This window comes from Nanorana parkeri, unplaced genomic scaffold (genome assembly GCF_000935625.1).
Source record: "Nanorana parkeri isolate BGI_ZX_2015 unplaced genomic scaffold, ASM93562v1 scaffold938, whole genome shotgun sequence".
NCBI classification, from domain to species: domain Eukaryota; kingdom Metazoa; phylum Chordata; class Amphibia; order Anura; family Dicroglossidae; genus Nanorana; species Nanorana parkeri.
Genome location: NW_017307206.1, coordinates 632,225 through 651,713, shown reverse-complemented (window position 1 = coordinate 651,713; position 19,489 = coordinate 632,225). Strand labels below are relative to the sequence as shown.

The 19,489-nt window shown below is 43.2% G+C and overlaps 1 protein-coding gene across 1 annotated transcript in view; it reads right to left on the bottom strand.

The window, feature by feature from the left end:
• Positions 1–13,745: 13,745 nt before the first annotated feature.
• The window catches only part of DNAL4 (dynein axonemal light chain 4), a 36,640-nt gene continuing 30,896 nt past the window's right edge, over positions 13,746–19,489 (bottom strand). The window contains exon 4 of the mRNA XM_018566326.1: positions 13,746–14,790. Within this exon, the coding sequence (XP_018421828.1) occupies positions 14,626–14,790 (165 nt within the window). The 3' untranslated portion in view covers positions 13,746–14,625. The remainder of the gene's footprint in view (positions 14,791–19,489) is intronic.

Sequence of the window (19,489 nt, the reverse complement as noted above, 5' to 3'; positions counted from 1 at the left end):
CCCGGTGCTACGATCCTATCACAGAGCGCTGCTCCTCAGAAAGGACCAGGGAATCCTTCAAACATCTGACCAAAAGCCGAGTACTCGTGAAAATGCCTCGGCACTGATACTGGTATCAGTAAATCTCTAAAACCAAAGACCCAATTCATTTTAAAAGCATATTAAATTGCTATCTCATTTTTAAAAAAATAACACACACACACACACTTGTGCAAATGTTTTAGGCAAGTGTGGAAAAAAATGCTGTAAATTAAGAATGCTTTTAGAAATAAAAGTGTTAATATTTTATTTTTATCAAATTAACAAAATGGAAACAAAATGGAAAGTAATTGAACAGAAGAGAAATCCAAACCAAATCAATATTTGGTATGACCACCCTTTGCCTTTAAAACAAACATCAATTCTTCTAGGTACACTTGCACACAGTTTTTGAAGGAACTCGGCAGGTAGGTTGTTCTAGACATCCTGAAAAACTAACCACAGATCCTCTGTGGAAGTAGGCTACTTCAAATCCTTCTTACATAGTTAGTCAGGTTGAAAAAAGACACAAAAAGTCCATCGAGTTCTTCCCAACACTGAACCTTGGGGGACACCACTAACAACCTCAGACCATTCAGAGTACGAATCATTGATCACCCCTCTCTGAATACGGTCTTTAAGCCAGTTTTCTACCCAATTACAGATGGAATGCTTGATACCTACTGACCTTAACTTATACATTAGCCGCATGTGGTGAACTGTGTCAAACGCTTTTGCAAAGTCCAAGTATACTATATCCACAGCCATTCCTCTGTCCAATTTATTATTCATCTATATTATCTATATTATTCATTCATATTATTATATCATAAAAAGAAAGTAGGTTTGTTTGACAACTTCTGTCTTTTGTAAATCTATGCTGACTATCGCTTATGATATTATTTTCAAGCAGAAACAATTGCATGTGATCCTTGATCAAACTTTCAAGTATCTTGCCAACTATTGAGGTTAAACTTACAAGTCTGTAATTACTTGGCAAAGACTTTGATCCCTTTTTAAATATAGGCACCACATTGGCTTTGAGCCAATCCATCGGTACGAAGCCAGTCATTAGAGAGTCTCTAAAAATTAAATACAATGGCTTTGAAATTACACCGCTCAATTCTTTGAGGACACGTGGGTGTAAGCCATCTGGACCAGGTGCTTTGTTCACCTTAATTTTGTCTAACTGTTTCTGGACCATATCAATAGTCAACCATTGTGGTTCAGTAGAGGCTATGGCACTACTATCCCCATTATGGACTTGAGTTACATCCTGTTCCTTGGTGTGCACAGAGCTGAAGAAAGTATTTAATAGATTTGCCTTCTCTTTGTCCCCAGTTACCAACTCTGTGTTATCTTTTAAGGGGTCAACATGCTCCGACCTGGTTTTTTTTACTATTAATATATTTAAACAATTTTTGGGGGTTAGTCTTGCAAACTTTTGCAACCTGTCGTTCGTTTTGAATCTTTGCAAGCTTTATGTCCTTTTTACACATTTTATTATATTCTTTGTAGCTTTCAAATGACGACAGTGTTCCTTCATTTTTTATATTGTTTAAACGCCCTTTTCTTATTGTTTATTGTTGTAATAAGCTCTGCATTGTTTGAGATTACCAGATCCAGCAGAGCATCTTTTCTAGTTGGGGCTTCTACAAACTGTACCATAAAATTATCATGTACAAAGTTTATAAATGTCTGCCCTTTTACTGTTCCAGCAGTGCCATTATGCCAGTCAATGTCAGGATAATTAAAATCTCCCATTAATACTACTGTCCCCGCCCTTGCAGCCCTTTCTATTTGTTTAAGGAGCTGAGTCTCTATCTCTTCAGTAACGCTGGGGGGCCTTTAACAAACTCCAACAATTACCTTTGCGTTATGCATATTAGTATACAACTCCACCCATATCGCCTCAGCACCATCGGCTCACCATCAACAAAGTCCTCTTTCACACTCACATAGAGACAAACCCCGCCACCTTTTCGTTTTACCCTGTCTTTTCGAAAGAGAGTATAACCAGGAATATTAACAGCCCAATCATGTGAAGAACCAAGCCAAGATTCAGCAATACCAATTATGTCATAGCTCTCCTCGTGCACCAAAGCTTCCAGTTCTCCCATCTTGCTGTGCAGACTTCTGGCATTGGCAAACAATTGAAGCCATTTTTACATTTTATTCTTGTAATTGCTGTATCTTTTGCTGTAGTACAATCAGTACCATCATCTCCAATGTTTGTGTGCAACATGGGAATTTCCTATTTCCTATTCCTATTAGTTTGATTTCCCTCCCCCCATCTTCCCCTGCTCCACCCTCCATTATAGCCCAACCCCTGTTTGACAGATCTGCCCCATTATATTCCTTCTTTCCCTTAAGGGGGGCTTAATCCTAGTTTAAATACTCCTCCAACCCTCCCATGAACCTCTCATCTAGCACAGCAGCCCCCCTTCCATTTAGGTGCAGACCATCTTTAGCATATAGGTTGTATACCCCAATGAAAAGTCGGCCTAGTGCTCTAGAAACCCAAATCCTTCCCTCCTACACCAGGTCTTCAGCCATGCATTAAGTTCTCTAAGTTCCCGCTGTCTGTACTGCGTTTATATTCCATTCCAGAGAATATTACCTTGGAGGTCCTTCGCTTCAGCTTGCAACCTAGTTCTTTAAACTGATTTTTAAGGATCCTCCATCTTCCATGTATTCTGTCATTCATCCCAACATGGACCAAGACAGCTGGGTCATGCCCAGTCCCTCCCAGTAATTTGTCCACCCGGTCCACCATATGCCGAACCCTGGCACCAGGGAGACAGCAAACCATCCGGTTGAGGCGATTCGGGCGACAAACTATTCTATCAGTCCTCCGAATTATAGAATCCCCTATTACCACAACCTGTCTAGGCCTTTCTGCATTACCCTCACCACCCGGACTAGATGTGCTGCTCTCCCGGCTGTTAGGGGTAGCAGTGACATCTAGGGCTGCCAATTCTGAGTCTGAGACCCGCACATCTTCACCCAACTTAGCAAATTTGTTTGAGTGCACAAACACAGGACTGGCCTTCCTCTTCTGTGAGCCCCTGCCACTCCCTCTAGCTACAGTAACCCAGCTTCCTACCTGATCATCCTCACTTACCCCTCCACATCAACCCCATTAACTGCCTGCTCAGTGATCAGCAGACTCCTCTCAAGGTTGTCAAGTCTCCTCAGTGTTGCATTTCGCTCTTCCAGATCTCTAATCTGAGCTTCCAGAAGTGCAATCTGCTCACACCTGTCACAGCGGTATTCACCTTGGAGCTGTGGCTCCATTTGTGCATACATGTGGCACAGTGTGCACTGAACAAACCCTTCAACCATGCTAACTATGATCCCAGTTGCAATATTTATAAAATTGATATGAAAATAAAAGATGTTACTTACAGGTTAAACTTCAATTGTTCAAACGGCAATTTTTTAACGCCACTTAGATGACAGGCACTTTGTTCCCAAACCCTGTGTGAGCAAGCCTCTTCATGTAATCCCAGACAGACTCGATGATGTTGAGATCTGTGGGGGCAAAACCATCACTTGCAGGACTCCTTGTTCTCTTTTACGCTGAAGATAGTTCTTAACCACATTGGCTATGTGTTTGGGGTCGTTGTCCTGCTGCAGAATAAATTTAGGGCCAATTACACACCTCCCTGATGGTATGGCATAATGGATAAGTCCCTGCTTGTATTTCTCAGCATTGAGGACACCACTGGCAGAAATGCAGCCCCAGACTTGCAAGGAACCTCCACCATGCTTCACTGTTGCTGCAGACACACATTATTGTACCACTCTCCAGCCCTTCAGTGAACAAACTGCTTTCTGCTACAGCCAAACTCGACAGGTTGTTCCAAACATCTTGGAAAACTAACCAATAAACTGCCTCCTGCTACAGCCAAATATTTCAAATTTTGACTCATCTGTCCAGACCTCCTGCTGCCATTTTTCTACGGCCTTGCATCCAAAAAGCCATACCTCCAATGTGGAAAATTAGAGTTAGGTACCTGGTAACTCTGTTTCTAGGAATCTTCCAGGACAGCATCAGAGAGATAGGCTCCTCCCACCAGACAGGCTCCTCCCACCGGAACATGAAACACATAACCCACACCTAATAAAAAAAAAAGCACATGACTTGCATACCTAAGTTAAAATATAGGAACCAAAGGATACCACATCTGTAAACCATGATACACATATCTACAATGTGGAAAATAATTATTTGATCCCCTGTAGATTTTGTAAGTTTGCCCACTTACAAAGAAATGAAAGCTCTATAATTTTTATCATAGGTGTATTTTAAATGACAATTCCACAAAAAGCTCTGAGGAAGGGGAAACTACCCGAAAACGCGTTCAGCTGAGTCAGCTTGTTTCTGCTGGTCTAGCAGCATATTTGGATTGTTTTCTCTGACTGCTAGGAATCTGCATGTATCCTGAGATTTATGTCCAACACGCTTTTTACCCACCTCTTTTGTGAGTACCATTTATCACTTTTAATCTTTCTAAACAAATAAAAGGATTATTTGCACAAGCAAAGGCACCCAGTGTTTCTTTTTTTTATTTTAAATCACAGAGACAGAATATCAACCAAAAATCCAGAAAAAAAACACGATACAAATGTTATAAATAGAGTAGCAGTTCAGTGAGTAAAATAAGTATTTGATCCCCAAACAAAACATTACTTAGTACTTGGTGGAGAAACCCTTGTTTGCAAGCACATAGGTAAGACGTTTCTTGTAGTTGGTTACCAGGTTTGCACACATCTCAAGAGGGATTTTGGTCCACTCTTCTTTACAGATCTTCACTAAATCCTTAAGTTTTCTTGGCTGTCGCTTGATAACTCGAAGTTCAGCTCCCTCCATAAATGTTCTATAGGATTAAGGTCTGGAGACTCTGGAGACACTCCATGACCTTAATGTGCTTCTTCTTGAGCCACTGCTTTGTTGTCTTGGCGGTATGTTTTGGGTCATTGTCATGCTGAATGACCCATCCACGACCCATCTTCAGTTTCTGGCTGAGGGAAGGAGGTTCTCATCCAAGATTTTACAATACATGGCCCCATCCATTGGACCCTCAATGCGGCAAAGTCGGCCTGTACCTTTAGCAGAGAAACAGCCCCAAAGCATAATGTTTCCACCTCTGTGCTTGATTTTAGAGATGGTGTTCTTAGGGTCATAGTCAGCATTTTTCTTCCTCCAAACGTGAGTTAATGCCAAAGAGCTCAATTGTGGTCTCATCTGACCGCAGTACTTTATCCCAATCCTTCTCTGAATCATTTAGATCAGTGGTTCTCAACCTGTGGGTCGGGACCCCCTCGGGGGTCGAATGACGATTTGCCAGGGGTCGCCTAGTGGCTCTCGGCCGCCGGGAGAGAGACACTTTCTCCCGGAAAAATCGGGGGCCGCCGTAAGTCAGAAAAAAAACCCCGACCATAGGAATGCATAGATAGATTCCTATTGGCTATTTCACTTTGCAAAAGCCAATAGCAAACTAGCTATTGCACCCGCCCTCTGATGCTGCCAATCAGCAGAGGGGGACCTGAAGTTCTCCATCAGGTAGCCTTCTAGTGATTGACAGCAGCAGAGGGCGAGTGCAATATGTATGTAAAACATACGTCTAGCTATGCATTCCATTTTCCCGTTCCGCAGCTGCAGAGATTGGGAAATGTCTCAGTGCCTGTGATTGGCGCTGTCAGCTTCCTGGCGGGCTCGGCACGTGGAGCTGCGAACACGCCCGAGCCCATCCCTATCAGTGACAGTACTGCAGAGTATGTACCTCATACTTTAAATCCAATTCTTCTAGTTCCAGCTGCAGAGCCCGGTCCTGTCTTTGCCTATATCAGTGGTTCTCAACCTGTGGGTCGCTGTGCAAGGTGAGAGTCCTCCTCAGCTCTCTCCTAGCGCAGCAGTGTCAGTTCTCCTGCCACGCCTCCAGATGTCCCTGCAGCAGCTGCGTCATCCCTAAATTTTACCTTTGGGGGTCACCACAACTTGGCAAATGTTACCAAGGGGTCCCGGCCCTAGAAAGGTTGAGAACCACTGATTTAGATGTTCATTGGCAAACTTTAGACGGGCCTGTACATGTGCCTTCTTGAGGAGGGGGACCGTTACGGGAGCTGCAGAATCTCAATCCGTGGTAGTGTATTGTGTTACCAATGGTTTGTTTGGTGACTGTGGTCCCAACTGCTTTGAGTTAATTCACAAGCTCCTCCCATGTAGTTCTGAGCTGATCCCTCACTTTTCTCATGATTATCCTTACCCCATGAAATTTTGCATGGAACTCCAGACTGAGGGCGATTGATGGTTATTTTGTACTCCTTCCATTTGCGAATAATCGCTCCAACAGTTGTTTCCTTCTTACTAGACATGTGCGATTCGTTTCGTTCCGAATCGAAATTCGGACGAATTTTCGGAAATTCGGACATTCGGATGTATCCGAATTCCGAATTACAGACATAACGAATGCAAACGAATCCGAATTTCCATTTCCGAAATTCAGTAGCGTTAGTACGAACGTTCGTTTCGTTTTCTGTTCTTATTCGTTTCGTTCGTTGGAGCAAAGTGACATTAGAGAAGGAGAAAAATATTTTTTCCCCCTCAAATGTCACTTTTGCTGCAAACGAACGAACGAAACGAATAAGAAACGAATAAGAACAGAAAACGAAACGAACGTTCGTACTAACGCTACCGAATTTCATCTGAATTCGAATTCCGAATCCGAATTAACTTTCACACCCGAATCCTGAAAAACGAAGTAACACAAATCCGAATTTAAAACGAAACGAAACAAATTTTTTGGCAGTGCACATGTCTACTTCTCACCAAGCTTCTTGCCGATAGTCTTGTATCCCATTCCATCCTTGTGCAGGTCTACACTCTTTTTCCCTAACGTCCTTTGACAGCTATTTGGTCTTGCCCATTGTGTTGAGGTTTGACTAGAAGAGAGAGATTCTTAAAGACCTTCTTAAATTGACAGGACTAATCTGTGTACCACATAGCCAGTCTGTGGGAGCCAGAATTATTGTTGGTTGGTAGCGGATCAAATACTTATTTTACTCACTGAACTGCAACTCAATTTATAACATTTGTGTTTTCTGGATTTTCGGTTGATATTCTGTCTCTATCATTTAAAATACACCTATGATAAAAATTATAGACCGTTCATTTCTTTGTAAGTGGGCAAACGTACAAAATCTGCAGGGGATCAAATAATTATTTTCCTCACTGTGTATATCTATCTATCTATCTATCTAAATATAGAACTCTCCAATATCGGGCGGGAATCCTTGCTGTCCTGGAAGATTCCTAGAACCAGAGTTACCAGGTACCTAACTCTAATATTCTCTAGTCATCTTCCAGGACAGTATTAGAGAGGATAAGGAGCACCCATACTCACAATTAGGGGGGACCACAGCTTGCAGAACTTTCCTTCCAAAAGCCTGATCTTGGTTGGCCATCACGTCAACTTTATAGTGCTGGACGAATGTCAAGAAACTGAACTAGGTAGCTGCTCTGCAAATCTGATCTGGTGTGGCCCCTGCGCTTTCTGCCCATGAAGAGGCCAAGGCCCTTGTAGAGTGTGCCGTTATATGCTCTGCTTGTTTTAAACTTTGTAAGTCATAACCTTGTTTGATTGCTAATTTAATTCACCTTCCTATAGAGCTTTTAGAGGCTCTCAGGCCCTCTCTCGGTCCTGAAAATAGGATGTGCAGATTGTTTGACTTCCTGATGCTCTTTGTCTTGTTCAGGTACTCCAGCACACAACGACGGACATCAATGCCTTGCAATGCTGATTCTTTTTCATTTGAGGTATTGGTGCAAAAGGAGGGTATTACCACATCCTGTATTCTGTGAAATACAGAAACTACCTTAGCTAGAAAAGCCGGGTTTGCTTTGCCTACTGCTCTCAAAAAACTTTTAATCATTGGCTTTTCTACCAATTTTTTATCTAGGAAACAGTATAGGGCCGAGATCTGAACTTTAAGGGCACTGCAGATACATTCTTCAGTACTCCATCTTGCAGAAATTCTAAAATAGAAATCACTGTAGTTTTCTCTGCGTAGTTATTGGATAACCTCCATGAAGAGTAGGTTTTCCAAATCCTATTATAAATCGCTAAAGTGGAAGGTTTTCTACTGGAAATGAGGGTAGCAATTACCCTGTCTGTCAACCCTTTCTTCAGCAGCAAGTCTCTTTCAGAAACCAAGCTGTCAAGTGTAAATACTCTATGTGAGGATGTAGTACTGATCCTTGACGAGGCATATTCATTTTCGGAGGAAGCGTCCAAGGAGGCTTAACACTCAGTCTCAGAAGGGGAGCAAACCACGCCCTTCTCGGCCATTAGGGGGCGATCACAATGAATGTTGCCTTTTCTTCTATAGTCTTGCAGATGACTCTTGGAATCATTTTGATTGGAGGGAAAGCATAAGCCAGCTGTATTCTCCATGAGTGCAGTAGTGCGTTCACCACCAAGCTCCCTTCCCAAACCTGTGAAAAAAATAGATCCACCTTTCTGCTTGTCCTGGAGGCAAAAAAATCCACCTATGGCACCCCCCATTTTTGTGCAATCATGAGGAACGTCTAATTGTTTAACTCCCAATCCAACTGCCGAAAAGCTTTCCTGCTCAGAGTGTCTGGTAGTACATTCAGTTTCCCTTGCAAGTGTATTGCAGCTATTGATAACTGATTCTTCTCTGCCCAAAGCCGGATATCTTCCGCCAGAGACATGAGAAGATGGGATCTTGTACCTCCTTGTTTGTTTAGGTATGCGACAGCTGTCACGTTGTCCAATGAAATCTGTACATGACAGCTTTTGATGCGGGGAGCAAATTCTTTTAGTTCCCTTATTTTTGAGGACTTGCAACTCCAAATTCTGCTCCAAGTGCCCTGGATCATGTGTTGTTGAAAGTGAGCACCCCAACCCAATGCACTTGCATCTGTTGCACCTGATTTTTCTCTGTTTATCAATCATCGCAGATTCTCCAGGTGTGCTATGGCTGTATCGAGATTTACCTTGAGGATCTCTCGATTGTTTGCAAAAAATAGAAGGTCGTCTAAGTAAGGGATGACTCCTATTCCCTTCAATCTGATAGGCACTTGCTCTTCTGCTAGTACCTTCGTAAATATCCTCAGGGGCGGAAGAAAATCCGAATGGCAGAGCCTTGTATTGAAAGTGCAATATTTCTCCGGGACCCTTGATGTCGAACCTCAACAATCTCTGAGTTCCTCTGCCACAGGGATATGCAAATATGCATCCCTTAAAGTGACATTAAACCCTCCTGAAACAACCATGGATTAAAGTAAGGTACACATTACAGTATTGTTTTATATTAAAAAATCTGAGGGTTTAATGTCACTTTAAGTCCACCGTTACCAGATACATGCCTGGAATTAATAGCTCTCTTATTGTATAAATCGATTCCATCTGGAATTTCTTGCAAGGAACAATCTTGTTCAGAGGTTTGAGATTTAGAATGACTGAATTTTTTCCGACTGTTTCCTCCTCAGAAAGACATGGGAGTAGAACCCTTCCTTCTCTTTTAAAACAGGGACTGAACAAATTACCCCCTGATCCAGGAGCTCTTGAATAGCTTTCGTCATCTATAGAGCCCTGTCCCGAAAACGAAATCCCTCATGCATTAAAAGACCCCAAACATAGAGAGAGGATAGGAATGAATATTAAAACACCTTCTCCTACCTTAGAGCTGCTAGCAGTAGGATCCACCACATCAGATAATCCTGCCGTAGTAATTGAGTCTGCTCCTAGGGCCGCCAGCCCTGCGGACTCCACCTCCAGTGCCCCGCTTCTGATGCCCCCCCTCGTGGGTGTGAGGGCCGCAAGAGTTCTGCGTCCTGCTGCCTCTCCCATCTCTCTCTCATCTCCGTTGTAGTATGGACAGAGCGGCTGCCGGAACCCAGAACCATCGTTCCTAATGTCCCCTTCAGCTGGAATTACGTCAGGCTGGAAGTGCACGAAAAACGTCACTACCGCCCTGCACGTCTTTCCCTTCGGTCGCGTCCTGCGTTCGCACCCGCACCAGAAGCTCCACGAGGGGATGCCATGGCAGCCTGCACCGCCACACGGCTCCACCCTCAATACCACGAGGGCCCCAGCTGGGGGCAAAAGGACCGAGATGGCAGCCTGGCCGAATGCTCCATTAGGGGATGCAATGGAGGGAATGACGGCCACTTAACAGGTAAGGCAAGCAAGATAACAAACCCCCGATGGGTAGCCGCAGTACTGGGGGGGACTCCAATGTGTCCTCTACACCAGCAGGATGGTTGTCTTGCATTACTTTGCAGGGGACCTCAGGCATAAAAAAGAAATCCTACGGACAGATGGGGGGACTGTCCTGGAAACCCCAACCATGAGCACCTAAGGTACGCCGTCCCTGGCGGTGACGAGGGAGACCCAAGCCCAGTAGCAGAAAGGCTTAGCTGAAAAGAACAAACATTACGATGTCCTGCTTGGCTGGAGGAAACACACAGAAAAACTGGGAGGTATGCAAGTGATGTGCTCTTTTTTTATTAAGTGTGGGTGATGTGTTTCCTGTTCCGGATGGAGGAGCCTATCTGCCTGATGCTGTCCTGGAAAATGACAAGGGAAACAAGGCTTAGCGACTCAATTATGCATGAAAATGTGGGGTTCAGGAAAATGGTAGCAGGTGAACTGGACTGATGAGTCAAAATTTGAAATATTTGTCTGCAGCAGGAAGCAGTTTATTGGTTAGTTTTCCAAGATGTTTGGAACAAACTGCCGAGTTCCTTCAAAAACTGTGTGCAAGTGTATCTAGAAGAATTGATGCTGTTTTGGATGCAAAGGGTGGTCACACTAAATATTGATTTGATTTGTACTTTCCATTTTGTTAATAAAAATAAACTATTAACACTATTATTTCTGAAAGCATTCTTACCTTACAGAATTTTTTCACACCTGCCTAAAACAGGTGCCTTTGCACAGTAATATTTTATATCTATCTATAGATAAATCTATAGATAGATATACACACACACACGGCTTGAAAAATGCACTCGATGGCGGGGCTGGACGAGTAGCTTCCCGGTCGCCGTTGTAAATAAAGGGCCGACCGGGAGCTTCTTGGAGGGCGAGACACGGCCCGAAGATTAGAAAGTGTGACCAGCCTCCGTGGCGATCTTCATCCGACACACACCTACAGAGATCGGGGAGAGCTGCAGCCTGCATGTACTGTGCTGTGTGTGACATTGTCAGTATATCACTCCCCTTCTTCATCATCACTTCTACAGTACTGTATCATACAGCGATGGCGAAGAGGAGTGATATACTGACACAGTACTGTAGAAGTGATGAAGAAGAAGGGGCGTGATATACTGATAGTAGTATCTGTTTGTGACACCTGAGTACCTCCTGCCTCCACACTAGTATGTAATATAGTTGTATCTCTATTATTTAAATTCTAGTTAAAAAAAATGTGTGTGTGTGTGTGTGGGGGGGGGGTGCTCCTCATTAAGCACCCCCCCACCCTTTTTTTTTTTTACTATAATTTAAATAATAGAGATTATTAATCTTATACAGGATTTATATAGCGCCAACAGTTTGCGCAGCGCTTTACAATATAAGGAAGACATTACAATCGCAATACAACTCAAGACAAGATGGTAAGGAGGGCCCTGCCCATGAGGGCTTACAGTCTAAAAATAAAAAACTTTTTTAAAACAGCTGTAATTGATGAGGTTATGATGTTCCTAACCCCCCACTGATCTCTTTCCCCCCTCCCACCCAAACTACCCACCTACACCCTTAAGGCTGTGACACACTGCACGCAAAGCAGTGCCCAGCAGCCTTCGTGTGCAATGTCATTTTCTCTGGCATGTCAGCTTGTGAGAGCGGACATATATATCTATATATCACAAATGTTGTACTTGTAATTCAACCTGTAAATCCAATGCATTTCTCTTTTCCAGAACTTTTTGTATCAAAATCCCTCATCACCCATATCAGAGATCCCTTCAATCGCAAACACCTTCAAATTTTCCAGGTTGGTATTATGGTATATCTGAAAGTGTCTAGGTACATAATGATGTTGTGCTTTTTTTTTTTTCATTAATATTGCGCTCATGTTCCCCAAATCTGACTCTAATGCTGGGCACTTTTGTCTTGCGATGGTTGTAAGGTACTTAAAAAAAAAACGTACGATCTGCCTATCTTGGACAGGCAGATCGTACTTGCGATGATCGCAAGCCACGCCCCCCTGAGGGGCGGGCTTCCGATGACCGCAATGCCGAACGGGCAGTGTGCGCTTGCGCACACCGGCCCGTTCGGCTTTCATCTTACGAACATGCTACACACCCGCCGAACATCGTACGATGCTCGGCGGGTTTTCAAACATGTTCGTAAGTTAAAAGTCGTGCGACCTTACAGTAGTAGAGGTCGCACAGCTTCCACACACCTTACGATAATCGTACGATCGCGGGATTTCCCGCGATCATCGTACGATTATCGTAAGGTGTGTGGGCACCCTAAGAGCCCCGGTGGTTCTTCCTACATAAAACCTGCTACAAGGGCATATAAAGGCCATATATGACGAATTCTGTTCCACAGTTGATAAACTGTCTAGGGAACATCCCGCCATTATTGCCATGCACTTCCTTTTTTTCTATGCCATACAAAGTGGCATTAGCCACAATTAGGGACATTGCATGTCCCTAATTGTGGCTCATGTTCCCTATTAGACAGTATTTTCTGTAGTGCAAGTGTCCTTTGTAGGAACATTAAGTATAACCACTGATTTTATACAATTTTATATAATAATGGATGGGTGCTCTGTGCCTTTTCTTTTGGTTAGATAATACCTGTATGTAAATTGTCTCCCTCTTTTCTAAGCCATGGGCCTTTTGTTAAAACTTAAACTTTTGGAGGATGGGACAAACAGCCAACTCACCACATAAGGCAGCATTTAATGCTTGGCAACTTCAGCTGTGATTTAGAGGGGTGTGCATCGAAGCTTATTCATACAGGTGAATTAGGTACATACAGGTACAATTAAAATGTTTTGGGCAATGTGCAGATTTAAAAAAGTAAACCCTATATGTACATATATGTTTAGACAAGACCTTATTATCAATAGAGAATGCATCTTTGATGGGTTTGTACAGACCTTCAAATATGTCCAGCCTTCCAAAGATAAGCTACTGACATAAAATATAAAAAAAGTTTATTTGCGAGTCCCTTTGCAATGCTTATGGCACAAAAGTAGGCAGACTTATACACAAATAATTATTTTCTTTAAAAAAATCCAAGAAAGTTTATTAATGACAAGTAGAACGCCAACCATTGTACAACCAGATTTAACATAAAAAAACAGCATACTTGAAGTTCCAGCAGAGTATAAAATCCTTCCAAGAAACATGGCTTCATGTTTCTGCCACTGAACAAGAGGAATTAAGGACTAGTAGCTGGCAGGCTTCTTTGTGGTATCCTAAATCTCCTGATCTATTATTTATGGCTTGTGGAGAGTCAATGATGCATATCTACGTCAAATGGACAAAAGGGAAGCTAGATGGAATGATATGCAGCCAGAGCGTTTGTGGGGAGTGAAAAATGGCAGACAAAGGCAATAGTAAAAATACACATGAACAAGCACACACATGTCTAGAAGAAACAAAGCATGTTTGTATATATGTATATGTATATACATATACACACACACACACACACAATTTGTTTTTAAAACAGCCCTAAATATTGTACTCAGAATTGTTAGCTAATATATACAATATTAAAACAAGATTCTCCACCAAGAGAACCTCACAGGTCAACCACCACTACAAATAAAATCAACCTCCCCCAATGAATCCAATCTGCATATAGTGTCACGCTAACTAATTCTGAGAATACGACATACAGATTTTACTTCTTAACATGCTAGAAGTCTGAATTTGCCTTGATAACAGGTCACCTTTTTCATTGCACAAACCTATGTGGGTGTATAAGAAAGAAACAATATACTGAAATGAAAAACAAAACATATTTCTCCGTAGACAGGCTCCGAGTCCACTTGTTAAAGGGGGAGAAGGTAAAAATTACTTCTACATAAGAGAATGTGTGATATAGAGAATAGCAGGAGGGCAAACTGACAAGGAAAGCAATTATGAATTAATTAAAAAAAAAATCAAAGTGGGAAAAGAAGGTGCCAAATGACGGTGAACATGGAATGTATTTGGGAAACCAGAGCTGCAGTGCCAGTAGGACAGTAAAACCCTGTGCATACATTATTACTTGTTACAAAAGCCTCTGAGGGTCAAAGCATAGGAAAAGCAAACTGACAGCAGTTCATTTTCTTCATTTGGTGTAACTGACTATTTTGAGGCTCAGAAGAATATACTTACATACGTATTGCAAGAGCCAAACCAATCAACTTCTTTTGAATTTCAAGTCAGAGGTGCCTGCAAATCAATTGCAAATCCCTCTGGTTCCCAGTGAGTAAAGAAGAGACTCCCTGACACCCCAAATGATAGAGAGCCCAGCCAAAGACTCTTTCCTGAGCGAGGCTTTGAAGCAGCACATCCTGAGTAGAAGGTAAGAAGTAGAGAGAACGTTTCTTGTGTCAGATCCCTCATGAACACTTCCAGACACAAATAGCCAGACTGCCCCCAAAGAACATGTACAGAAGGTTCTTGACTTCATGTGTGATCTCAAAACCAAAACCTTCTCCAATAACCACATGCCACGATGAGCCAAATTTCTTGTCCATAGTCTCTTTAATCATCTTTGCTGCACTCTGAGAAAGACAAATACAGAAGGTTAGAAAACCCTTAAAGTGAAATTAAAGTCAAAGGTCTTCAAGCTATTACAAATGCTGATATAATCAGTTAAAATGGATGCTGCGCCTTGATGTTTAAAAGTTTTAGCTTCTTGCAGAGAACCCTTATTTCACTTGCAGGGTCCTATGGAGCCACCCTTTTGTGTTAGTAAGCTGTGTGTATCTCCTCTCCACAAATACCCAGGCAATAAACACCCCTGCACCGCAGCCCTCCTAGGCAGTAGATAGACAGCTGCTGGTGACTGTGCTGACCTTTGTGATCTTGTACTGGACAGGAAGTTTAGAGAAGCAAAGCTGAGAGGGTTGGAAACATGACGAGTAAGTGCTTTGGCAACAATGTAAAGAAAATGCTCTCTCACGGTTACGCCGCTGGAGTCCATGCTTCGAAGAGAGGGGGTCCGGAAACCTTTATCAACAGTGTACCAGGCCCTGTCGGACGCGGCGGGGGTCCATAGACTCTCTTGCAAGGTAAAATGGGTGCTGGACGAGCCGGATCTCTCCGATGATGCCTGGGAGGAGGTGTGGGACTACCCCTTCTCCCTCTTGGTGTCGGTTAGAGATCGGCTGGTACAATTTAAAATATTGCATAGAGTATACTACACACCTGCAAGACTTGCGAAGATCTATCTAGATCCCTCTCTATCCTGTTGGCGATGCTCGGCACAGCCGGCCGACTTCCGGCATATCTTCTGGGATTGTCCGGGGATTGCTAGATACTGGCAATTGGTCACAGAATTTATCTCACAGGTGATAACACTTCCTGTCCCACGAACCATCTCCGTATGCTTACTGGGGCTTACAGAGCAAGTGGCTCCTACCACTGCCATACGCATACTGACCGGGGTATTGCTGTTTTATGCTAGGAAGTTGGTGGTCCTGCACTGGAAGCGGAAAGACCCTCCATCACTAGCGGAATGGAGAGGCATTGTTGACTCATCCCTGCACCTGTATAAAGCAGCTTACATTAGCAGAGGATGCCCGAATAAATTCGATAGGGTTTGGGGAGGTTGGACTGCCGCGCATAAGAGTTGTGATTGAAACCACTTGGGGAAACTGGGGAAGAAGTGGAAAGGGTGGGAGATTACAGGTCTTGCATGGCTCCTTCCTAACCTGACTCCCTCCACCATTACCGTTACTGTTTGAATTACACGTGGGTAGGCTGTCAAGTCACGGGGCAGTCCCCACAGGATGCCCTGCAGGTACTCTGTTAGGCTCAGGGTGTTACCGTGTATTTTATGCAAAATTGAATAAACAGAACTTTTCACACAAAAAAAAACAATTTAAAGAAAATACTTTGCTGGGCAATTTGTCTTTGTTTGGTCTGGATACATTAGGTTTAAGAGTTTAAATTTACAAGGGCAGTGAATGTAACATTTACCAAACATTCATTAGGTTGTTATTTCTGTATTTTAAAAACATGTTTTACCTGCAGCAAATATTTGGCGAAGGTCACATTCACTGCTTTATAAATATGCTGTATAGTTAGTGTGAGAATGTGTTTCATTTAAATGTAAAAAAAAAAAAAAAAAGTGTTATAAAGTTATAGTAATGTTAGCCTTTAAATCATAGAATAAAGCTAAATTTAAATCAGGTTTTTTTTATATTATATACGCTGTATTTTAATTCAGTCTTGCTGCTTAACAACTCCTGGGTTCAGATATTTGCCAAATATGGAGTGCATTTTCAATGAGTGGACTGACCCATAAAAAGGCAAAGCAAAACATGGTTGTTATAAGTTTCCACACTAATCTAATTGTGAATATTTAACTAGCTGCTGACACCTAAATGTGAAAATACACACAAAAAAATTATATGTAATAATAGTGCAACGCTATGCAAAACAGTAATTCAAAAGGAAATGCCATACTACAACAAAATAGTAACAGTAAATACACAACCAATAACTCCATGAGTCATTTGTGAACATCAAGCTGGAGCTGTCTGCACGGAATGTAGACAATTTTATATAACAAGCCACACGGATTATAGGCGAGGATATAGAAGAACATGATTTCTATCATACCTCTAAAATCTGTTTCTTGGAGGAGTACATCACAGGGCACAGGGAGGTAATCTTGAAACCACTTGGTTATGCAGTGACCTTCAGGTGATTGGATACTGGTAAATCATTTTACTCCCAGCCTGTCTCAGTTTTGTAGCAAGGAGTACAGAGTGGAACCACAAAAGACAGGAGGGAGGGTTCTGTGATGTATGGATTTTAGAGGTAAGACAAAAATCCTGTTTTCTTGATCGCACATCACATGCACAGGGATTAAATATTGCAACCACTTGGATGCTCAAAAGCAGTTCAAAAGTGGGGCAGGCAACACACCAAAATAATTGTAACAGCCCAAGAACAATAATAAACCCAACAGGGAAACAGAACAAAGTAGAGCCCAGGAACTAAAAAGCCGCCTGCAGAACCTTATGGCAAAAACTGGCACTGAACAGTCACCTGGTAGAAACTAGACCAAAGTGTGATCAGAGGACCAGGTGGCAACCTTACAGATTGGGAAGACTGAAGCTGCAATGGCTAGGCAGCACTAATGCCTGTGGTAGAATGTACCCTGACTGAAAAAAGGAGGGTCTTTTCCTTTAAGATTGTAGGCCTAGGAGAGGTCCTACGAAGCCACCTGGCTAAGGTGGAACAAGGACGTTTGTAGTCTCACGTGGAATCCTTCAGGATTGATGAAGAGGGGGGCAGACTTGCAAGTAAAAAACAGTAGTCCAGAGATAAACTCTCACAGCTCTAACCATATCCAGTCATTGAAGGGATATCTCCTTAGAATGTTTTGGTGCAGGAAAATCGCAAGACATTGTAAAACAATGTCCTAAATAAGGTGAATAGCAGCAAATCCGTAGCTAGCTCCTTTTGCACCCGAGGCAAGAACAAAAAATTGCGCCCCCCCCAACAGGCGTGTGACATCACCTGAGGCGTCATATCAAGCTAGAGCCTGTGCAGCCCCTCTTCTCCCCGACGATCCGTGGCTGTGTTGGCCACCTGGTGCCCTGTGCTTGCATGGCAAGGGGGCACAGCAAGGCCCGGCCCCCTCTCAGCTGCGCCTGAGGAGAGTGCCCATGCACAAAAGCCTTCACCAGGGAGTGGCATGCAAGTAGTCTCTGAATGATAACCACCAAGGCAGAGATCTCCCCCTTTATAGTACTCAAGGTCAAGCATGGGTCCAAGCCAAACTGAAAAAAGGATAGAATGTGCCCCACGTAGTACTTCTTAGGATGGAACTTTCTAGCCTCACAGCAAGTGAAATGGGCATTCTAGGTGCAATGGTAGACCATGCAGGAGGTCAATTTCCTTGCATTAGAAATTACAGTGTCCAAAAGACCCCTGTCTTTCAGGACTTGGGCGTCAACATCCCAAGTCCCAATGACTCCATGAGAGAGGAGCTTATCTAAAGGCAGTGGAAAAAATCCAAACGTCTCTGGGAGACTTTGGCATAGAGAAAAACAGGAAACGAGGAGGAGGCAGAAAGCGAAACTCCAGCTTGTAGCCCTTGGTCATAACACTTTGAACCCAGGCATTTGGGACGTCCTGGGTCCAAGCAGCTGAGAAGGCTGCCAGACATGCCCCACCATTTGTGAAAGTGGGGGAGCTCCTTCAATGTGAGGAGGACTTCTTCCCAGAACTTGGCAGAATTAGAAGACCAGGCCTTGCGCTTGAACTGTGAGCCCTGCTTGAACTTGGACCCTAAGGCAGACAAAAGAAACTCTTCTTAAAAGAGAAAGTGGAAGGTTTAGCTACAGAAGTTTTAGGCTTCTTTTGGGGCAGGAAGGTAGAAAGAAGACTCATCCGGGAAATCTGGCAAAGGGCATCTGGCAGACCATTAACGCAAAAAAGAAAGGCCGCAAGAAAAAGCCCTAAATGGTTAAGAACTTCAAAATCTGTCAATATAGATCCAGGATTCCTAGCAATGGATCTTAACCTGGCAAATCTGTCAAAATGGCAGTGGCAACTATGCATAATAGCATAGTAGGACCCGCAAAGGCAAACAGTGTCATGAAGAGGGATTCTAACCTCATGTCTGTGGGGTCCTTAAAGGCTGGAATGTCCTCAACAGGGACAGTGAGGGTCTTGTTCAGGCAAGAAATAGCTGGGTCCACAAGAAGGACAGCCTACTCCTCAATAGGATATTGTAGGGCAAACCTTTTTGGGGTACTGAACAGTTTTTTGTGATGCTCCTAGTCATTATACAACACAGACTGTAACAATGAGTGAACTGGGAACGTTTTTGGAGGTTTGGGCATTTTAAAAGGGACCCCAGACTAGTGACCTTAAATGGTCGACGCAGGTGACTCTAGCTGTAAACATGTGTGCACTGCATCCACAGGGACTGGAATAATGTCCTTTAGCTTGGCAGAAATGTTCACAGACAGGTCTTCCAAATCCTCCTCCACAGCAGGCAGATTATGAGAAAAGAGGTGAGGGGGGTTAGAGAGAGTCTTCAAGTGGGGTAGGAGAGGGGGGCCTGTTTGCAGCCTGGAAAAGGTCAGCCATCCTTCCAATTAACTAGGACAAAACAGTATTAAACTCCTATCTAGGAGGGTGTCCTAGAGGGTGCAAAGGAGGACCCCAACGCTAGCAGTGAAGGGGCAGTGAACCAATCACGGAATTCTCAGGAATGGCATCCCTGGAGGGTATAAG